Raw genomic sequence first — 18,390 nt, forward strand, 5'->3', positions numbered from 1 at the left:
ATTTCAGTAATGCACTTTGCTATTTATATTCCTCAGGTCAGAGTCTGACACAACAGCAGAATAAATATAAATTCAGATTCTGAAGGGCATTGTGTTGATTAAAACATCCCACACCAAACGTAAATATTTCTGTTTCCTCCTGGCAAAACTTGAAACTATAAAACTTTCACTTTATAATCTATCAATAGAAGCAATATATGATACTGACTTGCAGAAAAGAACCCGTAATGTGAAGCCATAGTTTAATCATCCTCCACTAAAAACACACTCACTACTGAACATCAAAAACAAGTATAAACTCTGGGATGTTCCTAGAGAGTTCATGCAAAAATCCTCAATCATGAGGGAACAGTTAAACATGTAAGAATTTCTCTTTATATAGAAATTACCTATTTTAAAAAAATTTAAAAACTAAAGAAGAAATCAGCTCAGCACAACCTGTAACACGTCAGAATCTGTGCTGGCTTTGGCTGCTTGACTGCAGGAAAAAGCAGAGCAGGCTTTGATCTGTGACTTACTGAAGAGGAGAGGAGAGGGGGATTTGAGTTTGTGGAAGCAGCAAAGGTTATAACCATAAAACCAACAAACAGCTTCTCTGTTGCAGCAGTCAATGCAGACAGAAGCTTTGGAATCTTCTCCCATCCTGGCAGAGAGGAAATACACATTCATGCTGTAAGAGAAAGCACCACTAAAAACCCACAAACAAACAAAAAACACAGCCCACAACTGTTCCTCCACATTTGGCAATTTAGAGTTATTTGCACACCTAAAAGGTCAGTGCTGGATTCTGTGCCAACTCACCAGAATTCCCCTGGAGCTGTCACCAGCTGTCAAGGAGCTGTGACCGGTCCTCAGTGGCACCTGCTGGGGAACATTCTTGACTTTAAAGGATTGCTGATATCTGTGTGCACAGAAATTTTCCACATAATTTACTAAGTTGTCCTAAATCACTATCAGCAAACCTGAACAAAGACACCCAATCATTTGTAATTTTTGTATTTTCACTGACACTCTTACAAGAAGGAGCAAGGAAACATTCTGTGCGAGTGTATCATTTATTGTAGTTCAAGAGAGTCAGGAATTGAACAGAAGACATGGCGAAAAACAAATAAAAGAAAAACAACCTTTTTTTTCCAACTTAATTTTAAAACACTGTGGTTTCAAATCCTTTTTAAAAAGGAAATTCAAGTATCATATGCAGGGGGCAGTAATATAAAAATGTTTGTGAGTATTTTCTTTTTTTTTTAAAAACGTAATTCTACATTTCCTGCACCCTTTCTGCTTTGGTAAGGCCAAGCCATGGATACAAATTGGTATGCAACATAAAAAATGACCCCTGCCCCAAACTGCAGCCTCCAAGGATAAAAGTATCTGCTCTCTGCGGACAAGCTCCAATGGCTCAGAACTGTCAGTTAGCATTGATCTGCAGCATTGAAAGAATGTATTTTAGTTTTTTTAAAGTCACTGAAATCCTGGTATTCCCAAGCATCTCATTCATGGCAGCTGTTTTAACACATTTCTATCTCAAGGCTTTTCTCAAGTACCAGAGCATCTTGATCAACACAAAGGAAAGGGACATCTCAAGGAGAGGAAATTAAAATCCACGTGTGAAGTCTTCGCTTTTTTGAAATTATCCTTGTGTCTAACACCAATTAAAAACCAAATAGGCAAATATGTGTAATATAAAAATACGATCCCAAGATGAACACTTTGTTGCAGGCACAGTTATCGCACAAAATATGTTCTTTTGAGGGCAGGGGAATGATTTCTGATTTTCACAGGGTTTGTATTTTTTTGCATTACAGAAGAAAAAGACAGCAGTGCAGGTTTGATGGGTGGAACAGAAAGAAGGGAAGGGAAAGAGAAAAAAGTTACTTTAGCAGCAAAATGTCCAGGGTTCTAACCACAATCAAATTAACGGATATCTGGCGGTAAAAAACAAGGTTGGAGGGATGCTGCCCTGATCCATTCGTCTTTGCTAAAATAATTCAGCTGTAAAAACTCCAAAATGTGACATACTGAAGGACAGTTTTGTAACATAAGTAACTTCCTAGCTTGTCCTCCATGTTATTGACCATCGTTATCACTTAAATATATGTACAAGAATGAAGCTGCTTTTCTCCTCATCCACATGCTCCTGTGGGCACTGCTGCACGTCAGTGCCATGTGTGTGCCAATCCATGCACAGCTCCCAGGGGTGCCTGCTGCCCTCCTGCCAGAGCAGCCCACGCCCTGCTCTGCCCGTGGGGGTGGCGTGCACTGCAAGGGGATTTAATGGTCATTCTGCTTGTCTCTCATCCAGGCTTGGATCTGCTCTTTAAGCTCTGGCACTAGTAAGGTAAAAAAAAAAAAAAAAAAAAAAGAGAGAAAGAGAAAAAAGAATTATTAAGTTACATGGTAATAGTACTGTAAGATAGTCCCTCACACCCAATAGCTCTTTCCCATTTATACACCACAATGTTTTTCAACCCAGTAGTTAAAGCAAGGGTGTGAGGGCTTTTCCCCCGGGAAATAGGGAAAGCAGAGGGAATGAACTGTTCTGTGCAAGCTGAAATGCAAGAGCTGTTCCCTCCAGTGAGGCCTCAGCACTGTGCTGCCCAAGGCAGCCCACCCACCCGTGGCTGCCCCAGGTGCCAGGGCCGGCTGTCCCACAGTACCTGGCTCCAGCATGTTCTCCGTCAGCGTCTGCCGGTTGAAAGGGTCAGTGGAGGAGTTGAGCAGGTGCCTCAGGATGATGGACCTGTCCATGATGGTTCCAGAGGGCAGCCTCACGGGGTCGGTCATCAGAGTGTCCATCAGCGGATCTGAGGGCACAAGGGTCTCCTCAGAAAAGGGAGCAAACAGCTGCAAACCTCAGCTGCCCATCCACCCTCAGTGCAAAAGCAGTGCTCAGGGTCCCCAGGACACTGCTGAAGCTATAGAGAATGGTTAAATGCACATAAATCTTTGCAGCACTTTCCCCTTTCTGACCTGGGACTAAGCTTTCCCTATTTTCAGTTGAGGGGGGTACTCTTTTCAAGTACATGTTAGCAAAGCATGGCTAGGACTGGACAGTACAATCCCAGGGAAAACTAGAAGAACTCTTAGCTCTGTATTTACCCAACTACATCATTGAAATACAGCAAGGTGCAAGGCTTCATAAACAACCTATAGTTTCTATTAACATATGGAATCAATGCAACAAACCAAATCCCTCTCTCCTAGACAGGCAGGGCTTAGAAGACTCCACTTGCCTCTGAATTCATCTGGAGCATCGCTGTAATCAATCTCTGCACGGGCGTTCTTGGCAACAATTTCCTCCACTTTCTCTGCCAGCAGTTTGAATTTCTCTATTGCTATGGTAGACTTGATTCCAGCCTTCCTCATCTTGGAGATAACCTCCTCAAAGAGCTCTTTACTGTAGGACCTCTACAGGCAAAGCAGAAAAAGACAACTTTGCTGAGTCGTAGTGTCCTTACATGCCATAAAAATAGTAAAGACATTTAATGCATTTTTTAAATGGCAGAAGGAAGGATCAATGAAACCTCAGCCTTACATCAAAGCAAATAGTATGTAGGTAGCATTCATCTAGCACCAAAATGTCAATATTGGGGTAGACTTACAATTTTTTTTTACCAGTCATCACCACTGCAGAACTATTAAGAATCAAAAAAAAAAAGGTAACATCACCTAAAGAAAACGAGGAAGATGCTCAAAGAGGCTGACTCTAACTATTAGAACTGTTCTTAGACAAAACATCTCTCTTGCCATTCTCCCATCTGTATTCTTGTTCTCACAAGTCTTGGCTGAAAATACAGCATAAAATGAATTTCTTACCTTCTCTGATAATTTATAAGGCAGTACTGGGGAAGGAATGATTCCTTCTCCTAATCCAAACAAGAACTAACAAAAAACCCACCCCACGATGTTATATAAATAGTAAGACAGCTCAGAGAGAGTGAATGCTGGAAATTTGCCACCCGTTGCAGCAGGACTTTCCAGAGAGACCAAATGCAACTGAAGCAAGCATTATATTCATGTGAAACAGAAAGTTAGGGAAGGGCTTCAGTAGCTGTCTGTGTTCTACAGAGACACCATTTTCTTTCAAGTTCACAATGTCATGTTTTGACACAATCCTTTTAATACCAATTGTTATGTACTTCACAGTGCAAGGTTGAATTATATGGCTAAACAAAACACACTAAGTCTCACAGATTTCTATTTCCCTTGGGATTTTGAAAGTGTTCAACACTTCTTTCATCTGAGCAGCCTGCAGCAAGCAGTGCCACTCAGCAGGCAGGACACACAGTGCCCACCCCAAGGCCCTCCTCGTGCTCAGAGGGAACAGAACGATGGCAGCCTGCCCAGGGCTCCACAAACCTCTGCAGATTCCCTCTCCTGCGTGCTGGGATTTGCAAATGGCACATCTCTCAAACTGCTTTAGAGAGATCCCGCCATGATCAAGCAACTTTTTGTTTGTTTTGTTTTCTCTCCCAATACCAGTAGTCATTAACCAACCACACATTTCCTTGGTGTTTCTTTCCTGTCACTGACAGTTTCCAAGAGACTGGTCACTCCCCCCACTCCTTTTTGATGAAGGGCCACTTTGTTAATTAAGCTTTTTTCCAGTTCTTACACCCACAGGCTTCTTTCTTTTGAATCCCTGTGTCAGTCTGTGCATTTGCTGTGGCTGGCATGGATGCATGATGGAAAACAGTCTCATATATACTGAACAGCATAAAAATATTCATTGTACACATGCAAACACATTAGGTCTGTTTCAGGTGTGTTACTGGTATTATCTGCAATTATCAGAACTTAAATAACTACAGAAAAACAATCTTCAGCTACCCCAACACTGCTGCTTCACTAGACATGCAAACAGCTTCACGTGCTGTAAGCCACTTTCACCAGAATCTCAAGCAGCTGCTGTGAACATTTCTTGCCCTCTATACTTTGAAAAGCTTGTATAAGATATGGGCATGGACAGATGTGACTCAGTAGTTTGACAACTTTACAAGAACACAGAGCTGCAATAGCTTATCTTGCTCCCAGTATCAGCATGAGTTCAAAGGTGCTGTTAATTGTCTCATACGTGCTGTGCTTTGTCAGTTTATTACAGAGACATTTAATAAAGTGATTTCAGAGGGAATACAATTTGGAAACTGTTAACTACTGAATGAACTTTGACTTGTTGAAGGAGGCTCTTGGTCCCAGCTCGGCCTGTTTCAATGAGGAAGGGGGAGGGAGTCAAAACCCTGCTTCAGTTCTCCCACTTGCAAAGGGACAAAATATTTCTGCTAATTTACAATGAGGCTGTAGGCAATAAGCAGATCACACTCAGGAAATGCCCTATGCATGTGAAGTGCCATGGATATTTATGTATGTGTACAGGTTTGCAAAGCACTGGGAACACCCATGGACAAAGAGCAGACAGAATATGAACTGAGGTGATCTGCTGAAAGAAAACAAACTCCAGGAATGTAAGACAAACTGGCTGGCAGCATACAGGCAAGATGAAATGCTTCTAGAATGTTCTGCAGAGTCCTGTTTGTCCACAGAGCTTTTGCCCTTCTCCTTCATCCTTGGAGCTCACCTGATCATCAGCAATTGCCTTGGCAAAGCGAGCACAATCCAGCTGCAGGTAAATGTCAGTCAGTTGGTCCAACAGCTTCTTTGGTTCAAACCCGTATTTCTCTGGGTTTTCAACTTTCAGGTCACGGCACTTGGGGCCACACAGTTGCTGTAAGTTAAAGTTCAGCATAGCAGCCAGTCGTGGTCCAAGCTCCTACGAAAGTGAAGTGAAACAGATCAGTGTGAAGGCAGTGAGGAGGAAGGTTATCACTAGAGTTGCACACAGCAAGATCAGGAATTATTAACTAACAAAATTTTCATTTGGTAGGCTTGCAGGAAGTGTCTGTTCTTTATGCATGTTTGCTATTAAAAATGTCATGCAAACAGTTTCTGTCTGGAAGGATCACACCATCTCAGTGACTCAGGTAATGCTCTCAACATCAAATAACATCAACAGCAATTAGATTTTAATGAGCTGGAGAAAGGGGAGGAGAATGGAGACTAAAGTGCTACCAAACATTTCCAGGTTATTATCCAGAGATGTTAGAGAAGCAGGGAAGCAACTTAAACCTGAGCAGGACTTACAGGTCTGAGAAAAGGCTTTTGGACCTGCTTGGTAAGGATATGGAACATATCAACAGTTTCTGTGGCCAGGGCAAGGTAGGAGCGGGACACGCGCTCATCCTGAGCCAGCTGCGACTGCCGGGCCTGCTGCTGATCCTGCAACACAAACACAGCCTGTCACAAGGCACGAGCCTCCCACCAGCACCCACCACAGCCTGGCAGCACAGTGCTGAGGGATCTACACACAGGGGAGACAGTAATTCAAATACAGAGGTGGGACATCTTTTAGTCTAAGGTACAGCTGCTGACTTTTGTTACCTAGTACTAATGTCTGCATCAATTTTCCAGAATTCTGCAACACTAAAGAATGAATGCAAACAGCAGAACAAGCCCCCGTGGTTATTGAGTTTGTTTACATCCTCTAACTGCTCCTCACAGCTGCAGAACTGGGTTATGCTTCCTTTCCATCCAAATGCCAATACTTCAAAACCAGCTTGGGATCTGAGTTAGTCAAATGAAGCTCTCTCTAATTCTCTCTAATTTATGCACCATCATAAATAATAAACACTCCCCAGTGGTACAATCTGTAGATGATGTACCAGCTCACTTTGTAACTACAGTAATGGCTTTACCTTGCTGGTAGGCAGAGACAGGAAGAAAGGCTTCAGAAGAGCAAACCAGAATATGTTTAACAAACAAGATTTTTATAGCTTTTCCTTTTGTACTTTTTCTTTTTTTAAATCAATAACCTTAAAATAGAAATACCTGACATTGGTGGGTCAACACACACAATTACTGTTTAATCAGGCCAAGCTCTGAGGTACAGGACTATAACTGTCTGCATCAAATCCACCAAGGACCAATGCATTAAGAGAGTAAAAGCTTCTATTCCTTGAAGTCAATTCAACTGAAGAGCATCTTCCCAAACCTCCTTCAGAAGGTTAAAGTCTCGGTTTCTCCACTTAGAATTAAGTGCACAGTAATTTGAAACTTTTATACTATTTCTACTTCACACCACTCTCTTTGCAAGCCACAACATAACTAGGCAGAATGATGGTTTTTTTGCAGAATGTCATCCAGAGTGACCATGGCCATACTGGCAGCAAGAAAAAGCACTGTGAACTGCTCCTCATAAGCAGCTCTTTGGTGCTGCCCCTTATAAAAAAGTTTTTTTTATGGTCTTGTATTGAAGAATTGAAAATAAGTAAAGGGCACTTTGAAAAACAGCTCTGTTCACCCTGGGCAGCAGGTCCCACTGCTCTTTATTCTTCATCTCCTCTTGCACTTCATGGATACGTTTCAGGGACTCCAGACTCTCGTCCAGCAAGAAAGTTGTGTCATTTATCAGCATGTTGATGTAGCGAACAAACTGCTTCCCAGAGCTGAAAACAGCGAAACACAGGTATCATGTCAGAGCAGGTGGGCGTGCAGAGCAGCCTGCAAGCCCTGCAACACTCCTGCACTGCACTTCCAACAAGGATCCCATTCCCCAAGCCAAGTGATTGTGGAGTCCAGAGCTCAGATCAGAATCACTCCAGCTCTCCTGGAAGGGGTTGCCATGTAAGAGCCAGCAGAAAGCAGCACCACCCAGTCCCAAGAGCAGTGCCCTCCTCAGGCCCTGCCTGAGCAGCCTGCACGGCAGGGAGCTGCCTCAGACAGCCTCTTACTCACTTGAACTCCTCCATAAAGGTACCGTGGTGAGCTATGTTCTGCCAGAGGCTTTTGAAAATGGTGCTGATGTGGTAGCGGATTGTAAACTTGTCATAGAACTCGCTAGTGGCTCCGGTGTGCTCCACATCTGGAAAACAGAACAGACCCCAAACTTTCCCACCAGGACTCACTGGCAGCACACCTCTCCCTGCTGCCTCCAATGTGGTGAGCTTCAAGCACCCAGGGAAACATTAAGAGATGAAATTCAGTTCCTGTTCAGAAGTCTCCATCTCAATTCCCATTAGAAGCAGCAGCACTGTTCATTTTCTAATCTACACCCAATGTCATTTCAGAAGAAAAACCCCCAGAAACCAAAACATTCTGCTCTATTCAACTCTGCTCTTCATCCCACAGTCTAAAACCTCACCTAGAGAACCCTGGGTACTCTACAAAAATACTTGGTTTTGTTATGGGTGCAAAAACTCTTCTGAAACATCCAAATATACAGGACTAGCAAAACTAGAACAAGGAGTTTCAAAATCCCAATATTCCTTTAGAAGCAAAGCAAAGAAAATGCTTTAATTTTGGAATCTAATTACCAGCAAAGCAATTGTCACACCAATTCACACTGCTGGACTTGTCAGTGCACAACAGCTTGTGACAGGACTGGAATTCCCAAGGTTCCAGCTGGTGCTATTTCCCCTAATTCCTGAGCACACAACCTCATCTTCACTGGGCTCAAGATCTATCAGGGGTTTTTTGGTTTTGGTTTGTTTGGGTTTTTTTGAACAGTTACAACAGCTAACAGAGGCTCTGGACTCAGAAGACTATTGTGCACTCAGTGAGCTACAGACAAAGCACTCACCTGTGTAAAACTTCATCAAGGAGGGGACTAACAATTTAGTGGAGAGAGGGTGATTCTCAATCATTTCAAAGAACTTCTGTGTCCGGGGCTGAACAGCTGGATTTGTCATGAACATCACTTCCACCAGCTTGGCTACTAAATAAGGATTTCTGATGTAGTTCTGGTTGCAGAGCATCACAACGAGGAACATCACTATGTCCTGAGTACAGGGCTCATACAGCACCTGAGGAGCATATCTGGAAACAGGAAAACTGAATGAGAAACCCCAATCCTCATGTTCTACTTCTAAGCTGTGCTTTTAAAAGATTATTTTTCCAGTGATGATTTAGCAGATCACAAGACCAAAAGGTCTCACTGAAAACCAGAAAGAAAATTCTTGGAGAGAAAAAAAACTTTCAACTCTCTTCCAAGAAAAATCTAGTTTAGAAGGGACTAAAGTGGGGCCATCTCTGCATTCCAGCTGCAGCAATGCTGCCATGCCATCACCTCATGGCTGCTGTTAGCAACCAGAACATTAACTGCAGATAGTTAGAAAACTGCTTTTGCACCCTCAATTTCTGCATGTGCCACCTGCTAAAGGGACAAGTGGTAGCACAAGTTTCCTTCAAATATAACTTTACTTACTGTACAATAAAAAATAAAAATTCAGCAACATCTTCCACATAGAACTCTGGCAATGATGCAAATACTTTTGGAACCTCAGGAGTTAAAGGCAATTTTATGCTGTAAAACAGAAGAGACAACAAACAGGACAGTAAACCAGCAGGGTTAAGCAGAAAGTGGCATGTGCTCACTTATGGAATCCTTCCATGGGAACCCTTTATAAGAACTGGAGTCTGACTTTTCAGAATTCCATGTCAGTACTTCAAGGGTATCAAACATACCTGAGAGGGCCCCCCAAACCCAATGAACATTAACTCTGAATAACAGAAATATTCCATGCAAGGATGCACATCACCAACCCCAGAACAATGCAGCCATGGTAAGTAAAACTAATTCTAGAACTGCTAAATTCAGTGAGCAATCCAACATGATCTGCAATATCTTTGATCCAACTTCCACAGATAAAGCTGACACTCACTTGGGATAGGCAGGGTCAAGAATGCGAAGCATCAGCTGGATCACCATGCCATAGAAATTCAGGCATCTCCTGAGGAAGTTTTCATCCAGCAAACCAGCATCTGCACAAGCCTTACACCTCACCAGTTTCTGCAGAACATGCACACAAAAATTAATCCAGGGCAAGACAGCATAAAGGAATGTGAAGCCTCTTCAAGATAATCAATATATCTGTGAATCATGACAATTATACAGTGATCTCTTCTTACACTCTTATTTCAAGAAAATAGGGCACATAAGCCCCAACACAGCAAGTAAAATACAATTTAGAGTTGCAGGGACAGATGTGCCTCTCACAAGCTTTATGAGAACAATGAAAGAAGTAACAAAAGTATCAAAGTGGGAAAATGTGTGATTAAAGCCATTTTGGTGCTACAGCTCAAAAAATTGGTGCCAATTTCTTTGAGGAAGATCTATGTAGAACAGGCCTTCAAAAAACAGAGCAACCCAGTTTACTCATCTTTGCAGGAATTCTGTGTGTGATAGTGACCTGAGAGTTCCTACCTGTGCATGAACTGGGCCACACACAGCTACTCCTGAACAAAGCCCAGTCCCTTTGCTTGGTCTCTCTCCAATTAAAATACACAGAATTTTCTTATAGGTGTTACTTTGAATCTTAAATCCACCCCTGATGTTATATTCTGTCATGACCACCAGCCAGTGCAGCACTCCCAGGGGTCAGAGGTTCAAACCCACTGCTCTCAAGCAGCAGAAGAGAGAAGCTGTATATAAACCCTGGGACAAAGTCACCACACACACAGGCCACAGAGGGGTTTGGCTGAGAACTGCATCACTTACAGACCTTGAGCTGTGTCTTGCACCGTTTCAGCATCTCTCGATGCCTGGTGGCCAGAGGAGAATCCTTCCACTGACTTTCATTGTTTTTCAAATCTTCAACAGTCCTGAAAACCAGATGCAGGAACTGGTTATCATGACACAGGGGAAACTGCTGACAGCACAAGGCATTTCACAGACTTATCTGCTATAAACCAAGGAAACACAGAGAAGTGGGGAAAAAAGCTGATCCTTTTCAAAGAAATTACCCATCATCATATCAAGAGAGATAAGTTGCTTTTGTAAATGCAGACTGAACATCTGCACAGCCAGAACTCAGAGGCACCACACACACCAGCTCCAACAGCCAAGAGCTCTTCCCTCTGCACTGTTGGATGGGAACTGCTGCATCAGCAGCTCCTCTGAAACAATTCTAAATAAGGAAAAAGCAGCAATTCCTTTTTCAAGCCAACATATGGCTTTTTTACAATTAATCCACAGGCTGTTTATAGGAAAATAATTTTTCCTTTAACATATACTGACTCTTCCTGCTCTGCTATCTGCTGCTTCCCAGGTTCTTGGCCTGCATATGCTTTAAAAATGAAATCATTTCAAATGCAGTCCAAAAATCCTGGCATTACTGCCAAGGAACATTTACCAAATTGCAATGAGTGCAATTATAAACAATGGAAAATACTGATGATACAAAAATCTGTTCTAATTTTAACAGAGTATTCTTCAAGGTTTAGCAACTCTAAAAGTCTATTTGAGTTTATGCCAAAAGAAATGGAAAACAGGAGTATCTTCATGTTAACACCATAATGGATTTATCATTTTTAAAACAGTAAACCATATGCTGAATTACATGTAGAGAACAATATTAAGAATTCATTGCTAAAGGCTCCTTTCCCCTGTCCTGAGAGTATGACAAATTCTCCTGTCTCAGAAGTTGAGGGGAAAAAGGTAAATTATCTTCTGGGATGTTCAAAACAGCTCAGGCACAACTCATAATGTCTGGTTTCTGAACTCACAAGTCACCTGCACAGTGACCTGATTATCAGACATAGAGCCTGACACACACTCCTCCAGCTCTGCCAGAGAGCCTGAGGCACTGATGCCCACACCCTGCCAACCACACAGATCAGTTCTAATGAACAGTGTTAAGTAGTGTCATGAATCCTAAAATGTTCTGAAGAGAGTTATCTTTTAAATAGAAGGGTCTTCTCACCAACTTGAGCTGCCTCGTGTAACCAACACCCTCCATCTCACTGTTAGCTGAACTCCTAACCAAGCCACAGTGCCTCGATGCACCCAAAAATCCCCAAGGGCCAAAAGCAGCAGAGGAGCAGGAGGCTGAGGGGTCTGCATCAGCAGCAGTTTCACCCGGCTGTCACTGTGATCTCCTGTGGCTCCAGGCCCCAGCCCTGCCCACCTGTTGAGCTCCCTGATGGCCCGCAGGCGGCGGATGTAGCGGCGGCAGCTGGGCAGGATGGACAGGTGGTGGGCGTGCAGCGTCAGGAAGAAACATTCCGTGGGGAACTTCGGCTCAGAAAACAGAGACGGATCCCTGTCTGAAAAACAAAACTGTGCAGGTGAATAAAAAATGAACTGCCTTATCTAGGGGGAGACCCCGAATTCAACTTTCTCTAAAACGAGGAAAAGCAGACAGCATCAAGAAAAGGGATTTAGGAAAAGGGAATTCTCTGCTGGAATCAAGTGTTTCTGTGTACCCCCATAACAGAAGGCACAGTAATGCTTAATGTATCTCAGTAAGAGTACTAACAAAGTTCAGCAATCCAGGCTGCAACCTCCTCCATTGTAGCCTTCACTCTTGTCTCATCTGTGGGAAGCTCGATTCGACACCTGGGATGGAATATGTACATGGGATCAACCGTTTCCAGCTTGATCTTCGTGCTCAGCTGCTGCAGCACCCAGAGGAAGTTGAGCATGAAGCCATCTGTGGACACCAAGCGATCGTCTGTCTGTGGGGGGAGAAAGCAAGGGGCTGAGGACAGGAGCTGAGAGGCACAGGGGGATGTACAATGCCAAAACCCCATCCCTGTGGTTTCACTGGAGCCATGCATTCTGTATCTGCACTGCTCCTTTTACAGACACCACACAAAGCCCAGCACTTTACCAGCTGGGAGAGCAGTGTGGTAAACACAGTCAATTGGAATGATGCCCTCAGAAATGGGGCAGGGCAAGCACAAAGCTCTGAACATGTACTGCAGATGTCCTGTTAATGAAATGACATCTCAGTTCTAAGAGGGGAAATAAACTGTTAAAACAGGCAAAAAAGATTAATTTCAGAAATGGAAAATGTATTGAAGCAAGGAACACAGGGCTTCTTGCCTGTGGTAGCAGGCACTCGACATTCTTTTGTCCTCCACTGCAGACCACCACTGCATGAGCCATCTAGGGCTATTTGTGGCTGGATGAATCACAAGGAGAGCATTTCCCTTTATTTACCTGCATCTGGGCCTTTTTCATGTTGGCATTGACCACAGCTGCCATGTAGCCAAGAGCTGCCTCCCGCGTGTCCCCGTTCAGCAGGATGCTGTGCAGGATCTTGAACAGCTCTTGCTGCAATTGCAAACAAACACCCCTCAGCACCACAGTCCTGCTTTCTGCTAGTCTGTATTTTTATGTTCTACAAAATTCAGTACAACTTCTGTTATAGTCTTATCACCACCTTTATGTTAGTCATGTCATTATTTAAACCAAAGATGTAAATACAGCAGTAGTGAAACACACTACTAACACAGTATGTACTTACTCATCCTTTAACATTATGTGTAACTCATGACAAACTGATCTAATATTTTCTGAATTGGCTTACAGCCTCAGTGAAATATTCCTAGCACTCTAATTTTTTCCCCAATTCATTTCAGCTGTGTCCTGAAAGGTTTGTAGTTAAAGACAGAAGCTAGTTTTTTTAGATTATATTCTTCATTTATGCCAAGACCAAAAAACCCACATGTTATGCTTTTTTTAAGGAATGAGAATACTTACCCTTGCTAATTCCAGGTAATGTTGCAAGGACTGGCTAACAACCCGGGTGTTCTCAAGAGTAATGGCAGGCCCTGAGAAGTACTTTTCAACTACTTTGTTCTGAAAGTAAGATGAATATTGGCAAATGCATCAAAATGTTCTAGGGAAGTACAAAAACCCCTCACAACAAAAGAACCCCACCATGTCAACATCCCTCTGTGACACTTACATCATCTTCAGCAAAGACAGACAGACTGAAGAAGGCTCCAAGGTAGGAAAGTCTTTGCAGTTCTCTTCCTGCACCTGGGCTTAAAGATTGAGGCAACCACAAGGGCAAAGAGACAACCTAAAAATAGGAGAAACAGCAAGATCTTCAAAGGTGCTGTGTCAGCCATCCTGCTTGGTCACCTTGCAGTGTCTGCCACACACCCTCCAACCCCCAGTCATGCTGATGGAAACCCTCAGTCAGGGCAAAACGGAACCATCTCCTCAGTATTCCAGCAACCCAAGCAACTCGTGTCTGTCCCAGCTTTAATAAATTCTCAGGGTAAAGGACTCCTTCTACCAGCTTAATTTAAACTATTGTTTTGCATGAGAGGCTCCAGTGGCTCTTGCTTAGAGTTCTCCAGAAGGGATGTACACCACCACCAAAATAAGTGAAATGGTTCTTTTAACTAGAAAAGACCCAAACTGGAGACACTCACCAGACTGCACATGGGGTGTGTTTTCCCAAACTTGATTTCACAAAGTTCACACAGTGCCTGTAAAGAAAGCCCAATAAAAATTGCTTTTTTGAGTAATTCTTAAGTAACCTGTCTGCAACAAACAAGCTTACTATGACAGACTGCTGAAAGAGCAGAACCTTTGCTGCTCTACCAGTGGAAAAACTTCACAATCACAGTGAAGATGCCTAAAGAGAAGTAAAGCACACCCTGCTCCCATTTTAGCTTTTACATCTGCTCCAAATTGTCTCAGAAGAGCCAACATGTCTCACAGGATAACAAATTATTGCACTTATTTCAAGGATTAGCTGTGCAAATTGTTGTTTGCTCAGAACATGACAATGCCTGTGCTGGACTCCTGACCTGCCCTATTAAAACCAGTAACAATAATAAATAGAGCAATTGTTTAATCCATACACCAAGGCCTTTGTCTTCTAAAGCAGAGTGGAAAAACGTCAAATGAACACAGAACCCAGGAACAAAGACCCCTATCCAAGATCTGCAGCTCACTTTCAACTGCAGCACAGAAAGAAGCAAGCAGTCACAGCAGAGGTCTCTGGAAACACAAAGATGCTGCTGCCTGTCCCACTTGTCCTGTGGTACATGTGCTCAGTCCTCAGTTGCACTCAGTGAGTGACTACTATTCCTCCTTTTGGTGCACACTGTGCCAACTAGAGGTAGGGAAAACACAGACTCATTTTCAACTTCTCTGCAGGCAACAGCCAAATTTGTAGCAGTTCACAGACTGGGAGGGTAACAAAAAAGCAGGAAAACACAAAACCAGAAAAATTAATGTTTTTTGCCAAGTACCATAGTTACTGAATCAGTCTGATTTGCAGCACCCCAGTCCAGCTGATTTCCATAAGTACAAATTAAACCTGAGATTCAGCAGCCTTTTTTGGCATCGTACCCTGAAGATCCTAAAAGGATCTGAAGGTATTGAGTTGACAATGCTCAATTTACCAAGAATCCAACTTGCTCCTTGGTGGCCAAACACACTTTGCAAAAGACTGGTTTGTTTTGTCAATAAAAGCAGTAGGAGGGAAGCAGACTTAGGACTAAAGTAGGAATTTAAAAAAGACTAAAAATAACCCCCTCAGCTTTTCAGCCAGGGAATATTAAGATATTTTTCTCAGTAGATAGACTCCAATTCAAATAATTTGGGGTTTAATGCAACCTATTTGAATTTCCTCACATACAAAAGTTGAGTCTAAACATAGAGTGGTAAGGATATTGGGTGTTATTCCCCAGACTTAAATTGAGAGTTTATTGGGATTTTATAACCCTCCACAGTATTACAGTTGTGCATGATGACATCCATATGTTTGATAATTCTACATAAAGCAATACATACAAACATTTAAGTAGTCCACTATACAAGCAGTCTTCATTAAGCTTAAAACCTGAGATTATTGGCCTCACACTCTACTGAATTTTAAATATTCTTTACACATCTCATGCCCCATTAATCTTCTGACAAAGTTTAACAGAAATACACTAACCAAAAAGAATCCCCAAAACGTTGAAGTGTTCTTGCTTAGAATCTGCATGTTATCAGTGAACATAAAGAAAGTGCTTCTAGAAATGGACAGTCCTTACCATAAGGGGATATTTAAAATTGTCACTGTCGAGGGAGCTCTCTTTGGAAGCCACAGCCAGGCCTTGTAAGATGGGAATAAAGATCTGTAAAAACATAAGTCATTACTTTACTCAAGAACAGGAAGCAATCAAATGACTCCATTGCCATACAGAGCACGAAATGCCTGCTCATTCTTCAAATAGTTTTTGTTTTCTGTAAGTTGCACTAAGGGGTTTTTAAAAATTTGTATTAGTTAAGCCTGAAGGCTTTAGAGAGTAGTCAAAGCTAAAATCCAACTTGTTTGCTGCAGTCTGAGCAATGGGGTGTTGCTCCATTGAGTTCCCTGCATCTTCTGTGCAAGAAGTTCTCTGTGTGTTGTAGACACAAACAAGAGCACAGGCTCTGTACAGGTGTCCAACAACCTTATTCCCAACTGCCCAAATGGGAATAATTTATTTGTCTGTACACTTGGGGCAATAATGCAGCTCTAATTTTGCATGATGTGTAAGTTGGTAAAGATAATAAGCAGCAGTCAAGGGTTGTTAGGAAAGAGGAAGTGACTTGACAGGAACTTATTAATGAGAAGTAATTATACCCATTTAGTAAGTTCCAATCACACTGTTCTGACAACTACACCCTCACAAAATAAACACAGTAATTCTGCAACAACAACAACAGGAGTCTCACTGAATTTTCAAGTACATTGTGTTGCTCCTGTGAAGAGACAAAGAAATGTTATTAAAACATTCCAGGAAAGCACTACACAGATGGCCATGTGCTTCAGCTCCAGGAATGCTTCTCTTCTCCAGGGCAGGACCTCTAACACTTTTACAACTGCTTTTTGTCTGTCCTAAATATACTTTCAACTGCATGAAGCTCTACTAAAAGGAGTCCAGACAGAAACATCAATTATTAACAGTTACTTGCACTACACATAAAAATTATCTAATGTCATTCTTTGCTAAACTGGAAGGGTCAAATGCCATTTCAAAGGCCCCTTTAGAGGCAAATCACACCTTACTATGGGAGTGCTAATGAGAGACAATTACATCTTACTGATCTGCTTTACAGCATACAGGCTAGAAGTTTGCCAGTTTTATATCTTAATTATTTTTCATCTCAGTGAGCTACTGTGACACACAGAACAGACCATCTCATGTTTCTCAGTCATTTCCTATGTAAACATGAAGAATTACTGGACCAGGATTAGTAAAGTGCTCTTAGCACCTTACATACAAATTATTAAAGATGCAAAGAAGGGTAAAGATTGCAAGGTGGAAGACACCATAAATCTGGGTAGGATTACAGAAGATTGCTGTCTTAACACATACATTTTTAGCAATTTTGTACAAAAGGATGAAAGCCAAGATCAATCTTGCAATATATGCCTGCATTCCAAGCAGTCCACTCCTACATCAGTGCTGCTGCTTATTAGCAAATACACTTTTAATACTTAGAACCAGCAAATACTGAAAGTCAGCCCTTTTCACAAAATGCTAAATGAGTTTAAAAAAAAACAAAACCAAACTCCAATTGTTTTAACAGGCTGCTAGTCCTAGAGGTAATGGGTAGAGGACTACGAGGCACTGACTGTCTGCAAATCCACTCTCTTGGATACTGCAAATTATAAAACCATGTGCCACAGCTATTTTTGACCCATGCCTTACCTGCTTGAACACCTCTTCATCCTGGTAAGTTGTTCTCACCAATTCTTGAATGAAGCCAAATGGGAGATTCCTACACAGCATGTATGGTACCAGCAGAGACTGCTGCTGCAATGACCTTGATTTGTATTAAAAGAGAAATAAAATCTACTGATTATCTGCAGCAGTATTCACAAAAACATCAGATGTGTCTGCAAGCACATTATCAACGTCTGGATACACCTATTCCTTTCAGAAGTAACTAATCTTGTCTGCTCAAGTTACTTGGGGAAAGGTTACACTCTAACAGATGCTGCTGCCAACACCACACTTCAGTTAATGAGGATGGAAGAAAACAACAGCTTCTCTGTGGTCACTGGCTGTTCCTTTTACCCCCTCTAATAAAAAAACAAAACCCTTTGTTAAGCTCAATTGGTAAAGGAACAACATTTTTTTACGTGGGTTTTTCCAGATTAAAAAATAACATAACATCAGCATTTTCTGAATTAATGCAGTCATTACTTTTAAGATCACTTTTAACTGCTTCCTGGCATTTTGAAAGAAGGGTCTCTTTTCTTCTCAGTTCCTGATCCCCCATTTCAACTGTCCTGGCTGATTTTACCCAAATGCAGTTAGAAAGCACTCAAACTGCTCCCCACCAACTCATCACTTGTAAAGCAACAAACTATTCCTCTGGCACATAATTCTCCTGCTCCAGCAACTGATCTGAATTTTCTTCTCTAATCCCCAGAAGGAGAACAGGACCCTGGGACAGGAACTGTCATGATTAAATCACTGGATTTACCTTGGTTGTGTTAAGGATCCCTGTAGCACCAAAGCAGCGTGTGAAATGCACTGGGATCTGATGTTGCTCAGTAACTGGCTAACTGTTGGCTGGCTACACATCTGACAAAAATAAGTTTATTTTAA

General features: G+C 42.2%; 1 protein-coding gene across 5 annotated transcripts in view; it reads right to left on the reverse strand.

The window, feature by feature from the left end:
* Positions 1 to 1,039: 1,039 nt before the first annotated feature.
* UBE4B (ubiquitination factor E4B) overlaps positions 1,040 to 18,390 on the reverse strand; it is a 31,215-nt gene continuing 13,864 nt past the window's right edge. For all 5 annotated transcript variants that reach the window (XM_039727711.1, XM_039727709.1, XM_039727708.1 and 2 more), the window contains 20 exons: positions 18,266 to 18,366; positions 17,485 to 17,599; positions 15,838 to 15,921; positions 14,221 to 14,277; positions 13,746 to 13,862; positions 13,538 to 13,636; positions 12,995 to 13,108; positions 12,309 to 12,507; positions 11,958 to 12,096; positions 10,554 to 10,653; positions 9,714 to 9,841; positions 9,257 to 9,355; positions 8,633 to 8,868; positions 7,789 to 7,915; positions 7,355 to 7,499; positions 6,139 to 6,273; positions 5,576 to 5,767; positions 3,234 to 3,408; positions 2,658 to 2,804; positions 1,040 to 2,330 (listed from right to left, as the gene is read on the reverse strand). In XM_039727711.1, the coding sequence (XP_039583645.1) occupies positions 2,272 to 2,330; positions 2,658 to 2,804; positions 3,234 to 3,408; positions 5,576 to 5,767; positions 6,139 to 6,273; positions 7,355 to 7,499; positions 7,789 to 7,915; positions 8,633 to 8,868; positions 9,257 to 9,355; positions 9,714 to 9,841; positions 10,554 to 10,653; positions 11,958 to 12,096; positions 12,309 to 12,507; positions 12,995 to 13,108; positions 13,538 to 13,636; positions 13,746 to 13,862; positions 14,221 to 14,277; positions 15,838 to 15,921; positions 17,485 to 17,599; positions 18,266 to 18,366 (2,568 nt within the window). In that variant the 3' untranslated portion in view covers positions 1,040 to 2,271. The remainder of the gene's footprint in view (positions 2,331 to 2,657; positions 2,805 to 3,233; positions 3,409 to 5,575; positions 5,768 to 6,138; positions 6,274 to 7,354; positions 7,500 to 7,788; positions 7,916 to 8,632; positions 8,869 to 9,256; positions 9,356 to 9,713; positions 9,842 to 10,553; positions 10,654 to 11,957; positions 12,097 to 12,308; positions 12,508 to 12,994; positions 13,109 to 13,537; positions 13,637 to 13,745; positions 13,863 to 14,220; positions 14,278 to 15,837; positions 15,922 to 17,484; positions 17,600 to 18,265; positions 18,367 to 18,390) is intronic.

This window comes from Passer montanus, unplaced genomic scaffold, assembly GCF_014805655.1.
Source record: "Passer montanus isolate IOZ18808 unplaced genomic scaffold, ASM1480565v1 scaffold62, whole genome shotgun sequence".
In the NCBI taxonomy this organism is placed as follows: domain Eukaryota; kingdom Metazoa; phylum Chordata; class Aves; order Passeriformes; family Passeridae; genus Passer; species Passer montanus.